Raw genomic sequence first — 15,041 nt, 5'->3', positions numbered from 1 at the left:
CCCCTCCCTATGTAAACTAGGCTAAGCTAGATTTATCCTATTTTGTATTATGGTCTCTGTTGCCATACTAGGTAATGTGGTGCTCTTGTCTTGGTACATTCTTAGATTCCCTGTTCAGTTTATCCCTTGCCCTATCGGTTCTGACAGACCACTTCCAATCTTGGTTTGCTTGCTACGCATCCAGTGTGAGGAGGGCTCCCCCCCCAAACAATTTTCACTGCCTCTATTAACACTGTACTGTTGAAGTTGAAGTCTAAATATAAACTTTGGGACAGGTGCATTACAGGCTTTTTTTTCTCTTATGTTGTTTCAATGTAAGCACACATATTAGAAATGAAAAGTTTAACTGAAACCAACTTATTTTTTCAAAACCTACAGTTTTTACATATTTGAAGATGAATCTTTAAAGAGCTTGTGACAGGAGATGTCGTTGCGATGACGTCACACAGGTGACTGCAGTTCAAAGGCACGTGGTGCGCCGTTTATTTTCAATAACAAAAATAAATAAAATATTTGAACAAAAAGAAACACTGCCCACACAGTGAAAATAAAGGTTTTAAATAAAACAAATCACGAACACAAAATAATAACTAAAACTAAGGTCAGGCTGGGCAACTGCCTTCACTGATCCTTAGTATTATTTTAAATTTCTCTCTCGCTCCTTGCTCTCGTTCCGCCTCTCGGACACCCCATCCAAGCTGCAGGTTTTTATTTACTATGGCCGAGGGGTTAAAATATCAATTCTATCATTACCCCTCGGTCACATTCTGCAAGTTTTAAAACTAGCGACTGGCAGAGGACGGGCTGTCTATCCTGCCTCTGCCAGAACACATCTAAATAAAAACAAAACACAAACACATCTAAATAAAAACAAAACAACAAAATCGGGCGATAGTCCATGGAGACGAAGTCAGGAGCAAGGCTGTCTAGTTGCCTCGCCAGTTGACGTCAGGAACCGTCTTAAATAAAACCCGACACAGTAACAAAAAGCGCGGCTTTACGTGTTGTTAAATTTTTAGCCGTAAACGTTACCAATAAAAAATGATAAACTCCTTGACATACGTATGACTTTTCTTCGCCACATAAGTTTACTAACCTCGTCTCTGAACAAAGAACAAAATAAAAACAAAACAATAACAAAAAGCGCGGCTACGCCGTCATATTTAAAACCACTAAAATGCAAAAACAATAACCATGACTTTTGCCGCCAAAACAATAACAAATACAAAAAAACAAAAACAAAAAAAAAAAAATCATAATACAAAAATACAAAAAAACACAGGGGCGGAGAGGGAGACCACGTTCCAAAAATAAACAAAACAATACATTCAAACAGCAGGGCTTTCTTACCGCCCTGCTACAGAGCTATTAACTTCAAATTCAATTTTCTTCTTATTTTTCTAATCTATTTTGTTCCCTTACCGTTTTATGATGTTAGCCATCGTTCAGTTCAGGAGCTGCTCTAAGTCAGCTCTACCTCTAAATGTAGCCTATTACACTATGTAACACAATTTTTGTTCCTGGGTAGTAAGTGTTATTTCCTAATTGCTTATGCCTCAAAAGTATAGAAAATGGCTATTATTCCCCACAAACTTTGCTTTTGTGACCAGGACAGTGATATTTCAAAATATCACTATTTCCAATGGGAAAACGGGCAAATGTGTGTCTTTTCGTTAATATAAAGTCAGAAAAAAACAACATATGAATCCAAATTAACATGTGTTTATACTAAAGTTATACAAAAATGACTACAAAAGATTTAGAAGTGAGTAGTTTTTCGAGATTTACTATTATACTGTAAAACATGAAATGTTTAAGCTAGATATTTTAAGTACTAGCATTGTATTAAACTTTTTTTTTTTTAATTCTCTCGAATATTGTTTTTTTTGGTATGACTGCTGCGTGTAATAAATACTCGAGAGCTCTGTGGATGACAAATGTATTTATTTAGAAATAGATTACAGTACCTGCTCATGATGAGACATAAGAAAAAAAATATATATATATATATATATATATATATATATATATATATATATATATATATATATATATATATATAAGATGTTTGGTTCTGTCAGTAGTTTCAGAGCGTTCTGGTGGTAACAAATACCAATAGTTAATAAAATAGTGATAGAATAACAAATACTTTTGAAACACTGAAACCTTATAGAGTGTACAAACCACTTTTTAAATGCATCTACAGTGCTTTTACATTTACATTTCTACAGCATTTCACAACTATTTAAACTAGTATACTGTATATGTTAATTTACCTTTTTTCTTTAAATAACTACAGTACAGAAATCTGTCTGGGGAAAAAATGAACTGCATGTGGGGACACTATGCACTGGACTTGCCTGACTTGTACTATGTTACTAGATTCTCATCTGATGCACAATACTTGCACTTTTGCACTACTATTATTTCATTGTAGATACAGCTTGTTTCTTCTTATCTTATATTGTATTCTAGTAGTATTGGCCCTTATTGTAAACTATACTGTATTTAAATATTGTTTTTGCAATGTAAGCTTTTATTGCAGTCCAACATCTACAAATCACCTTGGATAAAGGCGTCTACCAAATAAACTAATGACAGTGTGATTGTTGCAACATGATTGTGCAACATTTTGTTGGTAAACCCAGCATTTCAGCTGATCAAGGACTGGGCAGCACACACTTATAAAAATAGATTGCAGTCTGGTCTTGGGGTTAGAGCACAGGGCAACCCATAAGCCAGGCACCTATTCACTGTGTGGACTAAGTAACCCACTCAGCAGAGAAGAATAAAAAACACACATCGCCAAATGACAGACTTGGAGAAATACTGGCAACAGAAATCATACAATATTAGTTAAAGTTAACTGAATTAATGGTAGTCTCTGTATATATTTTGGCTGTCTTTTCCTCCTTGTTTTAAAGGTAGTTGCATATATTCCAAATGTAATGAGGGCTTTTCATGCACTGCGGTCTAGAATCGCAAAACTTGCAACCCCTTCGGTGTCCGTCACAACCTGTCAAATGGTGGCTGTCTGTCTTTTTCTTTAAAGATTTGCATATAATTTCTTTCGAGATTTGCATATACAGTATTTAGAGAACCACTTGTTCATTTTTTATGAAACTTGCTAAGAACCATATTTTGCTTAATTTATCAAGAGTATCAACATCTGTTTAGAAAAAAAGTACATCTGTAGTGTGTAAACCATACACATTGCATACCATAGTAGTCTGTGGTACACACTGGAAGCCAAGTACTACCATAGTATACTGTATGTAGGCAAGAAGCTTTTGAAAAAACAATGAACCAAAGAAAATAGGAGAATTCTAGTCAAGTCACTTTGCAGCCAGCCAGCATCTCTCACAAAATAATAACATTGAGCTCTGGGGTTTGAGGAGTATGTAGCCTGTCGAAGCTGAGCCTCATTTACAAATCAGAAATGAATCATTGGCACATCCATTTTGACCTCTTTCTCCTCCCTGACTTGGTATGAAACTGCAAACTCACCAGTTTAGGGCTTTGTCTCTTCACCTAGATTTTGCAACAGGGTTATATCTTTCCTATTTATTTATTTTGCAAACAGCACAAATTTTGTACAAGACTCATCAGCAAAATCACCTACTGAAACCCAGTTACCCAAGACAAGGAGGGTGTGTCTATATAATATACTGTTTATAAAGAGACAGTTATAACCTACTTCCCTGCTCAAGATCCCTGTTCTGGTTTCAGCATCACTGATTAGATTTCCAGAATGGTTTTTCAAATATTTGGGATCCTCCTGTTTTTCAGTGTTGTTCAAGGTACGCAGTGTTGATATTTGTTTATATGGTATTTCTCAGTGAAACCTTTTGTTCAAATCGTAGATATTGTACCTTGATGTTTTCTTTTAAATACCTGAAATATGCACATAAACAGGAAATTATGTCATTTTATTTAACCTTTTAAAAATATGCTGCATTCCTTCAGTTTTAGACCTTAAAAGGATAAGGAAATGTATCAATCTATTACGCTACTTTCTATGGCACAGGGCAATTTTATTCCACTGGACCGCTTGCTACCACTGGTGGGAATGCTAACGGTGCACTGTGTGTCTTTCCTTTTGTGTACCGTGGAAAGACTTATGAGTACTGCACCACTGATAACTGGTGGCCAAGACACCCCTGGTGTGCTACAGTCAGCAATTATGATATAAAGCCCGAATGGGGATATTGCCCAACTTCAGGTTAGTGCATTTCTGTTTTGGAGAATTTTATATTAACTTTTAAAACGTATGTTTATGCAATTATACATTTAAACAATAACTACAAAAGGCAACTCTTTACATCTCAAATGGCACTGTAATTACTGTACACTGTGGTTACATAGTAATTAGATAGCAAACGCACACATGTGTAAATGCAGTGTAATTACAAAAGACGCTAGCAACTGCCACAATTTGTCATTTTTTAATTTTAAAAATCTGTTACTATATATGTTTACTGTGTTACTACAGTGTAATTACAGCACAGTTACAGACACTGAATATAAATTGTTACCCTGAAGTTAGAAAACACACCTTTTATTGACAATACACTTTTGTAATTCTTTAAGGGCCTGCTTTAGCAAAATGGAAACAATCTGTGTTATGAATTACTTCATTTAAAAAACAAAACTACTTGTATCTATTCAATTAATGGAAAATGAACATGACCATCATTTACATATTAAAAATAGTAACAAACCTGGTATTTAACTTACATTTTAAGACAAATATGCTCCTAGGTCACTCACAAACACTATTAGAGATATTGGTTTTCACAAAGTCCCCTTTTCCTAATTAATTAAACAGCAATGGTATTTCGATGCGACACTGTTTGGATGAATTAGAATTAATAGGCCACATGATAAAAAATGTTCTTGCGTTTTTCCTGTTTGTTTTTTTCAGTCCCTGTTATTTCTCTTTGAATTCTGGGATGGTTGCTGGTTTCTTTTTATCCTGAAAGATAATTTCCTGGAAGGAAACCTCAGCAAGTGTTAAAGCACAGTCTTTATTTTTTTCAATTCGTGTTGATCATAGGTATTGTTGCAGTTGGGGGAAATCTTGAATCTGAGTGCGTCTTCCCATTTGTCTACAAGGAAAAATCGTATTTCTCATGTACAGACAAAGATAGGGACAGGCCCTGGTGTTCATTAACTGATAATTATGATGTGGATGAAAAGTGGGCTTACTGTGCTAGTGGTGGTAAGTAATCTTTTAACTGCAGGTTACCCAATATAATTCTGTTTTCTGTTTGTCCTACAGCTATGGCCAAAAGTTTAGCATCACCTAGAATTTTAGGATTGAGACATAATTAAAAAACATACAAAAAAACATTGTTCTACCCACTGCACAAGTTATTTCCCTTGCCAATTATTAAATATGTTATGTCCAGCGTGTTCTCTCTTTTTGATTGCTGTATATAAGGCTGCATATAATGCCTGTCTGCATTCTAGCCTGTTGGGTTATTCTGGACTGTATATGATTCTACCGATTCTACTGTAAATGCCTGCTAGTAAAGTAGCATTTTAGGTTCAGCAAGCTGATTATTTTACTTTCTTCACTATAAGTTTCAGTCTGAAAGGAATTATGAAGCTGTCCTACTCTTGACTGTCCTTACAGACCGATTCAACGCATTGGTAGCTAAAACAGTATTTTCCTAATAATTTATATTCTAGTTGTAAAAAAATAAAATACACCCATGGCCAAATGTTTTGTCTCATGCTATAGAATTAACTTATTTTGCTTCATAAATTGGACTGAAACCTGCTGAATAATGTTACGTTAACATATTGAATTACATACCACATTGTAGTTTACCATACACTTAATGAAAAACTGCAAAAATTGAAAAATGTGACATTTCGAAATCTAACATGAAATATTTCTATCATAGCTTCCGGTAGACTTTTGCGAAATCGTTGTGTAGTTTCTTGAATTACATGATGTTAATTAAAGATGTTAATTATATTATTTTTTAGTTTAAATTATATCTCAATCCTAAAATTCTAGGTGATGCAAAAATTTTGGCCTTAGCTGTATAATATCATAACATGATTTTAAAAAGGTTGATTTAACAATAAAATAATCAATTTTATGGAAATACAAGTCATTCAATTTTGTACTTATAATGCGTAGTTTGGCAGCTGATACTGAAGGTTTGCTCATTTGTCCTTAATTTTCTTCCAACCTTTACAGACATCCCCGAGATTGGTGGAAATGCCGACGGTGATCCTTGTGTATTTCCTTTTATCTACCATGGGAAGAGTTATAACAAATGTGTAGCTGACTGGAAAGAAGGGGGGTCTTGGTGTGCAACAACCTCAAATTATGATGAGGACAAAAAATGGAGCACATGTCCTTCTTCACCAGGTAACACGACACACCATTTTCTCAATGCCCTACAGTCCCATATACGTACGCTTTGTGAATGAATACAGTCTTGAAGTCTGAGGAAATGAAAGCTTATCAGACATAACATAACTGACTAAGGATGTGCCAAGCAATGGGTATAAACGAGTATCCTTCGCAAGAATGGTAATAGACTCGTTTTCACTTATAGTTTTAGATCTGACCAAAGAACACAAAAGTACAGTCTGATCACTTTTGGAATGTCAGAAATGAGTTTTAATAGTACTTAACCATCCAGCCTTTGAGTTTATTTCTGCAAACAAATCCAGTGTAGAAAACCGCCATTCCTCAGTGATCTGTTCCAACGGGGAACTAGTGTTTAAAAAGTATTGATCACTTAATAATTAGCGATCGTTTGGTGTTCATAACAGACTTACGTATTTTCTGAGTGAATTCAATTTAAATAAAAATACATGTTTGCTATACGCGTGCATCTTTCAAAACTGCACATATGATATCTGCATAGCGAATGGAAATGCAAAACAGGATTGATTTATTAGCTGTAAATAGACAGTTTAATGACAGAAAATTAACAAACCCTCTGTTCTGTAGTTGCTACCACTGAAGAGCATTCAGACGGTGCACCATGTGTCTTTCCTTTCATATACCATGGAACGACATATTATCACTGCACCACTGACAAATGGTGGCCATGGAGAGAATACCCCTGGTGTGCTACAGTGAGCAATTACGATATAAACCCCAAGTGGGGATACTGCTCTACATCAGGTAAGTTCAGTACTTGATGTACATTTGTGTGGAAGTATGTAAAAATTGTCACAACAAAGCAGTGACTTTTATACAGATACAATGAAACATGCAAAACAAAATCTGGAAAAAGTATTTCTGCAAATTGAGTATCTGACAAGCTGAGAAAAGTCTTGATTTTTTTTTCTTTGCTGTATAATATAAATAGGTTTACTTAACACAAAAACCTTTATAAAAATCTTATGATTGTTTTAACTATCTCGCAGATTTTTTGAGTTACATGTGCCTTAAATGAATGTGCATGCAAAGGTTGTGAACATCCTTAACAGAGCATAAGTCTCTTTTAGTGTACCGTTGTCTTTAAAAGTAAAGCTTTCTTTACACATCAGCAGTATTTAGATCACAAAATCTATTCAATAAAGCCACCAAAAAACTTGTAACAAGCTTTCTTTACACATCAGCAGTATTTAGATCACAAGATCTATTCAATAAAGTCAGCAAAAAACTTGTAACTAATATATTAGATCATTTTTATTGCATGCAGGAATTCGAACATTTGGAGGAAATGCTGAGGTGGATTGTTTCTTTCCATTTATCTACAAAGGAGAACAATACTCCTCATGTATTAAAGGTGATAAAAGCAAGTACTGGTGTTCTGTAACCAGTGACTATGATGTGGACAAACAGTGGGGCTACTGTGATGGTTATGGTAGGTATTTTCTTTTTTGTTACACAGCATTATAGTTGTGTTAAAGTTACACCCTGCACGCTCATGGAATACTTCTGTAATTCCACAAAAGACAATGGGTCTCATGGATGAGGGGAATGTTTACTGGCATCCTCATGAGTGCAATAAGCACAGCACTCAATGACTGTCCATTAGGTATTCTGTTTTTATAACAAGTACAATGTTTGGAAAATAAAGTTTAAAAATCAACAGCAGAGAATTACTCCCTTTAGGTTACGCTCTGCATCTGCTTAGCAGCACAGTGTCGTTTAAGATCTGGTAAAGGGAATATTCACTTAGCAGCGTTGAATACAAAATAGTTATTGCACACCAGTGCCTGGTTTTGCAGAGCCTGATAATCACTAGTCTTGGACTATCTTTTATAGATATCTGAAGAGTTTTCTTACTCCTAACTGAAGGCTCATTTTCCCTGTTTCAAAACCTCAGCCGCCACTGAGAGCTCTCTTTGTTGTCTAATGAGAACTGTATTGCCATGGCTATTAACAATTCTTTATTGATGACAGACACTCCTGAATGAAGATGGGTTCACAGCACCTCTGGTGTTAAACAAAATGCGGAATCATCATCTTAATGAAGGGATTGGCTCTGACTACAAAATGCAAACTGCTTAAATGTTTTTGGTTTTTTTCTGCTTAATTAAAGTCAAAAAACCATATTGTAATCACGTCTTAATGCACAGGGGAAGTGAATAAACACTGAACCCTAAATGCTATGATTTGATAGTTATGTTTTTGTAATGCATATCCATAATACATTTATGGCATGCTTGTGACTAATTCCTAAATGTAACGTTATAGCAGAACGCCAATAATAAGACATTTGCCATTGCTTTGTCATTTCTTTAATACAGCAAACTATTTACATTAAGAATTCTATGTCTGTGTCATAATTTAAAAAAAAAAATGCTGGAAAAGTGTGTCTGCATTCCTGTCATAACATAATCTAACATAACTTATGAGACAGTGACTCCAAAAATGTATTGGTAAAGCAGAAGGTCACTAATCCAAAGCAGCTGGGACCAACCCTTTAATAGATTTGTTGATGATCTGATACATTCTATACCATACTTAAATGCCTTTTCTGGTCTTTGTTTATGTCTTTGAGACTATCCTAACTTGTATTTAATCAAAATCAATAAAATGTACTATACATGAGCAGGAACAAAGAAAACATTTGGCTTGGCGTTTGCAGTTCTATTAAATTCACCCACATAATCAGCATGCATTTCACGTTGAATCGGAGCCTGGTTTGAATTATAGGTCAATTTAGACTATGGGGTCTGGATTTGTGAGTCTTTTGTATTATTTTGCTAACCTTTCTTATGAAAAATGTAATTTTCTTATGAGCTGTACACACACGTACAGTATATGAATAGGTGCAGTACAGTTCTCATTAGTAAGGCAGAATCACTAGCAGAAACATATAGAACAGATTGGTTGTATCGTGACTTGTTTGGGCTCCTTCTCTCCTTGTTTTTGCTCCAGAAGCCATCATGTCATCATTTCTGCCTGCTGCTGATTTTCTACTAACAGGAATAACTTCTGTAATGAGGGCTATCCTCAGCTTCGGTCTGTAGACTGCTGGGAAATTATACAAACAGATAAACATGCTGGCACAGATCACACAGCAACAAGCCAATAGCCAAAGCATGCAATGAAAAAGTAATCTACTGCAGTAGGCTCTTTGTACTGGCAATGTTTGTTTTTGTGGTAAATACTGTTACTGGCCAATTTGATATGTTTTGAAGGTTTGCAAAGATGGTTTATGTAGTTAAACACTGGGTAGATGAGTCAATATATAAAGGCAGCAGTTAAGAAATGATAATAAAAAAACACATATTTTCTATCATTTTAGAAATAGGTATTTCTGGCACCATCTTGTGGCTTAAAAAAACAACCCACTGAGGGCCTGTACTGTAGCTTATCTCAGTGGGTCAAAAATGCACAGTATCGTACATAAAATGCTGTGTCTAAGTTAAAATGACAAATAATGGGATCTTGTCTTATGCATAGATATATTCTTCTGTTGCTATGCCCTCTGGAAAATAAATACATGAATATGTTAAAAGTCAGCTTTGCATATATTTTTTAATAAACTTTAGACCTTTTTTTTATTGTCATTATGGCATTCTATAAAATCTTGTTTGTTGTTCTAAAAAAAGTGCCAGGTTTGAACCAAAAGACAGAATGTAAAACTCACCAATCATCTCAGCCAATTGGAGTAGAGCATTCATTATCCACATGTAGATTTCCTCTAAAAGCTAACAGAATCTTGAGACGTGCTTTAAACAGCAACATGAATGTCACGTACCCTAAGCAAGCCAACCTTTTACATATCCGCCCTTACTCTGGTCCCACTGCAGTCGGATACGCAATGGACTACTGTAAATCCTTTGGTTAAAGCATTAACATTCCTCTGATATTGCAGATTTTTCTTGCTTAACAACTATTCTACAGAAGAACACAACACTATAGGGAAATATCTAACCATTTTAAAAAGGATAGGTTATGGGGCAGTGTGAGGCGAGAGTGTATTAAATGGAATGTCCAGACAGTAATTTATGTGTACAGAAATAAAATAATTTATTTTTATTTTCTATACACAACAAAAAGGATTAAATAACAAACGAAAAACAAAATGGTGTGAGGGAAGGAGTGCAGGGGTGAAATCCAAAACAAACTGATGACTCGTCTTTAATTTGTCTTCGTGGTGATCATAAACAAAAAAAAGACAAAAGAAATGTTAGTATTTCAAAAAAAACCCGCTGCACAAAACCAGTATCTCCCTTCACCCGTGACTCCTCCTACTTTTACTTTCGGACCAACCCCGAACACAGTAGTACGTTCCCTTTAGTATGTAATGTCCCGCCTCTGTAGTCAGTGGAACACCAATCCCCAACCGACACGTGTCCTTATCCTTCACTTGACTCCAGTGGCTGGAAGTTACATACTCGTACTTCCGCCCCTCACCAAGGTGCCGCCCCTCAAAAGATGACTTTTGCCATGGTCACGAGATCTTGGTAAGAGAAGTCCCGAGTTGGTTTGATGCCACCTACTGTCGGGAGGCTGAATCACAGACCGAAACCCCTTTGACTCATCACAGGCAGATACTAATGTTGAAGCTAAACACACCAAAAAGATAATAGCTTTTTAACTTGCACAGCACACATTATGGATCACAATTTAACATTAATCTGTGCCATCAAATGGTGTAACGCATTGGGAAACAAAAGTTTATCTAAGATGAAAACAGAACCATTTACATGACAATATTAAAAAAAAAAAAAAAAAGTCTCGCTTTTTTCCAGACTGACCAACCCGGGGATAGAACTGTCAAGCCAGACCGTCCAAAGAACTCTGCTTTTGCTTAGCACCCTCACAGGTCGGGAGGGAGATTTACAACCAAGGTTAATTATATTTCTGTCACAACCCTACTTCACAAGTTTATCATTATAAAGAGCTGGTCAGAATGACGCAGTGCTCTTGTCCTATCCATGTACCCCCTCAATGCCCGCACCAGGCAGAAGAAGGAGTTCAATCTCCTATCCTTTTTTGAAGAAAACAGAGGTGGATGGAAAGACTCCAGTTCCACAGACTGGTTCATGTGGAAAGATGTAATAACCTTACGGAGGAAAGCAGGGTTTGTACATAGTGACACCCTATTCAATTATCATCCCAAATGCGCATACAGGAGCTGTGCCCCAACAGCGCCTGTAGCTCACTGACCTGCTTTGCAGAGGTGATAGCCAAGAGGAAGGCTGTCTTCATAGACAGATACTTCAGCTCTATGGAGTGTATGGGTTCAAACTGGGCTTTCGTAATCGCCGCGCACCCTTGAGAAAACAGGTCACCAAGAAATGTGCACCCGGACATATAGAATCAACGGGGGCATGGTATGCAGAATGGCCACCAGATACACTTTCAAAGTAGAAGGTGACCTACTGGCATCCAGCAGTTCTTGCAGAAACTGCAAGATAACTGGCAAAGGGCAAGATACGGGGTCATGACCTGTAGTCAGACACCAGTTCTGAAAGTATCTCCACTTATAGGCATATAACAACCTAATGTAGCCTGCCCAAGCATTCTGCAACGTGCCCACGACAGCATCAGATAGCCCTAGTGCTGACCAGCAGTCCCGTTCAGGGGCCAGACCCATAATTGGCACCTGCCTGGTTCCGGGTACCAAAGAGTGTCTGCCCTCTGACTGAGGAGATCCAGTTGAAGTGGGATGGCCTCATAGGAGCTGGCACAGGGTCGAAAATCAGATTCACCTGGGCCACTAGGAGAACTTTCGTTGGATCTTCTCTAGGAAGGTTGGAAGCAGCAGTATTTATGGGAATGGGTAAAGGAGCCATGAACCGTTAACAACTCCAGTGCATTTATGTGCAGGGATGTCCAATGGCCTGACCAGGACCTGCAGACTCCTCTGCCGGCCCAGACTGCACCCCAACCTGAGTTGGATGCGTCTGTCGTCACCACCTGACAGCAGTGGATTACCCCCATCCTTACACTTTTGCACATGTGAGAGGCTCGCCTCCACTAGCACAGGGCTTCCCAGCATACGTGAAACACGGTCAGCCAACAGTGTGTGTCACGTTTGGGATGTATTGGAAGGAATTGAGACACGTCTGAAGCGAGCGCATATGGAGTAACCCCAGCTGGAGGGCTGATGAAGCCTTAACTATCCGACCCAGCAACTTCTGACACAACACCTATGGCTAAATGGCTTTTGACATCTTTGAGGGTGAGACCCAGCCTCAACAGATTCTCCATCACTATTGCCATATGTGCCACTGCCCCTTCTTCCGACTGGACACAGCTCAAGCAATCGCCCAGGTAATTCAACACCCTGATCTAGGATGGCATCTACGCACTTTGAAAATGTGCAGGGGGCTAAAGAGAGGCCGAATGGCAGCACAGAAAACGGAAGGAAGATGCTTCCTTTAAAAGCAAAGTGGAGATATTTCCTGTGCACAGGATGAATATGAACGTGAATACACATCCTATAAGTTCACAGTAGTAAACCAGTCACCCAGCTGGAGAGAATGGAGAATGTGACGGTGTGCACAACCGGTGTGTACGGTGGTGAGCACCCAAGTGTTTGAGGTGCAAGAGCGCCTGAGCCCCAAGCCTTCAGGGACCCTGCTGGGGTTGCTGAGGCTGGGCCCGTTATGGGGGCTGCCTGGGTTGAAATCCCACGTCCAGTTCCCTCCCATCATTGCGGGTAAGCCCGGTTGTTAGCTGTCGCGGAAGCCTGAAGGCAGTGCCTCAGGTCATCACGCGGGGCAGTGGGGATGAGAACGGCAGCGTCTTGTTCTCTCCCGTACCAGAGTATGATTTATTTATTTATTTATTCATTTATTTTTAACCAAGCGTGCCGAGTAGGTGAGCTGAAACAAGCCGGCGGATTCAACTCAACAGCGGGGTGAGCTCCACAGTATGTCCTTTTTCAGTAGGGTTACTGCTTGATTATGGCAACTTAAAAAAAGATAACTGATAGTTTGGGTGTATTTTATACATCATTTAAAATAATTGAATGCAGTTATCATATTCTTTTGTAATTTTGTGCTTTTTAAAAACTGCCATAAGGATAGGAGCACCAAAACTATAATTTAATCTTAGGACTAGGTATCAGTATTTCTCTTTCTGCACACTGCACACAGAATCCTGCACCTAGATTTCAAAATTATTGTACAAAAACGCGTACATTATCTGCACGCCAAGTCTGTAATTGCTGCACTAGAATGAAAAGTGTTGAATTTAAATCAAGGGAAGTAATGTTCAAACTGTACAATGCATTAGTAAGACCTCTTCTTGAATATTGCGTTCAGTTCACTCCAAAAAGGATATTGCTGCTCTAGAAAAAGTGCAGAGAAGAGCAACCAGAATTATTCTGGGTTTAAAAGGCATGTCATATGCAGACAGGCTAAAATAATTTAATATATTCAGTCTTGAACAAAGAAGACTACGCGGCGACCTAATTCGAGAATTCAAAATTCTAAAAGGTATTGACAATGTTGACCCAAGGGACTTTTTCGACCTGAAAAAAGAAACAAGGACCAGGGGTCACAAATGGAGATTAGAGAAAGGGGCATTCAGAACAGAAACTAGGAGGCACTTTTTTACACAGAGAATCGTGAGGGTCTGGAACCAACTCCCCAGTAATGTTGTTGAAGCTGACACCCTGGGATCCTTCAAGAATCTGCTTGATGAGATTCTGGGATCAATAAGCTACTAACAACCAAACGAGCAAGAAGGGCCGAATGGCCTCCTCTCGTTTGTAAACTTTCTTGTGTTCTTATGTTCTTATATCACCGTTAGCACAACTGGCCATTCCAGTGTTACATTTCCACGCTTTATTTTCGATAGCAGGAACAATGTTTATGTTTTCAGTATTAAAAATATGCCGCTCATTTTCTGCATTTTCCTTAGTGTTGCCTGTCATTTATGATTTAAAAAAAATCATATCTAGGTTAAGTGGAGCACAGTTAAGACACACTAGCATGCTGGTTAGCTTCCCAGATCTGACAAGGCCACGAATCTAGTAGCACAGTTTTATATTAAAACCTTCAATATCTTTTTTTATATATAGATTTGGATTCCAATATCCTTCTCTTTGGCAGGGCACTGGAATCCACAGTGAAAATATACCCTGTTGATGTTGTGGGTAACAAATACAAAATCAGTAATTACCTGGACAACAAGCACCCGTACCAGGATTTCCACACTTATGTTAAACCTGAGATTGATGAGGCCGTGGGGAAATGCATCATCTACGACATCCTCTTTCATAACTGCACCAAGCAACACTGTTCTGCTACGGATTCAAAAAAATCAGTCTAGGTGGGGGTGGATTCCTCAGATTTAACACATTTACCTAAGCTTTTTTTTTTTTTTTAAATCCTGTGTTGTTAATAACACAATCACACACAGCAGTGAAATGGTTCCCAGTACAGCCTTGTGTTTTGCTTTTAACTCCTTTTTAAAGTACACATGGCCAGGATTCTCATCTGTTTTTGGTCAGGGATTGTTAGGTTTCAAACCTATTCCTACCAAATACAACAAAAAATATTTCAAATTGATAGACTTATTCAGTTAGTGGAGAGATATTATTTAACAAACCTCTCCCTTGATCATAAGTACAATTAGCCACCAATTT

The 15,041-nt window shown here is 37.7% G+C and overlaps 1 protein-coding gene across 1 annotated transcript; it reads left to right on the top strand.

Annotated features, from left to right (window-relative positions):
- The first annotated feature begins 3,691 nt into the window (after positions 1 to 3,691).
- LOC121316573 (epididymal sperm-binding protein 1-like) lies at positions 3,692 to 9,920 on the top strand. The gene is made up of 7 exons (XM_041251614.1): positions 3,692 to 3,800; positions 4,028 to 4,222; positions 5,057 to 5,221; positions 6,215 to 6,388; positions 6,980 to 7,156; positions 7,680 to 7,844; positions 8,387 to 9,920. The coding sequence occupies exons 1-7, from the start codon at positions 3,752 to 3,754 to the stop codon at positions 8,398 to 8,400; spliced, it is 939 nt and encodes a 312-aa protein (XP_041107548.1). The 5' UTR covers positions 3,692 to 3,751; the 3' UTR covers positions 8,401 to 9,920.
- The last annotated feature ends 5,121 nt before the right edge of the window (positions 9,921 to 15,041 follow it).

This window comes from Polyodon spathula, chromosome 6 (assembly GCF_017654505.1).
Source record: "Polyodon spathula isolate WHYD16114869_AA chromosome 6, ASM1765450v1, whole genome shotgun sequence".
Classification (NCBI taxonomy): domain Eukaryota; kingdom Metazoa; phylum Chordata; class Actinopteri; order Acipenseriformes; family Polyodontidae; genus Polyodon; species Polyodon spathula.
This window is presented reverse-complemented; position numbering and strand designations above follow the sequence as displayed.

Excerpts from the sequence above, each read along its gene's own strand:
- LOC121316573 (XM_041251614.1), top strand. The coding sequence starts at position 3,752 with ATGGTTTTTCAAATATTTGGGATCCTCCTGTTTTTCAGTGTTGTTCAA. Across the intron at positions 5,222-6,214 it reads GGCTTACTGTGCTAGTGGTG|ACATCCCCGAGATTGGTGGA; the intron begins GTAAGTAATCTT and ends CAACCTTTACAG. Across the intron at positions 7,157-7,679 it reads GGGATACTGCTCTACATCAG|GAATTCGAACATTTGGAGGA; the intron begins GTAAGTTCAGTA and ends TATTGCATGCAG.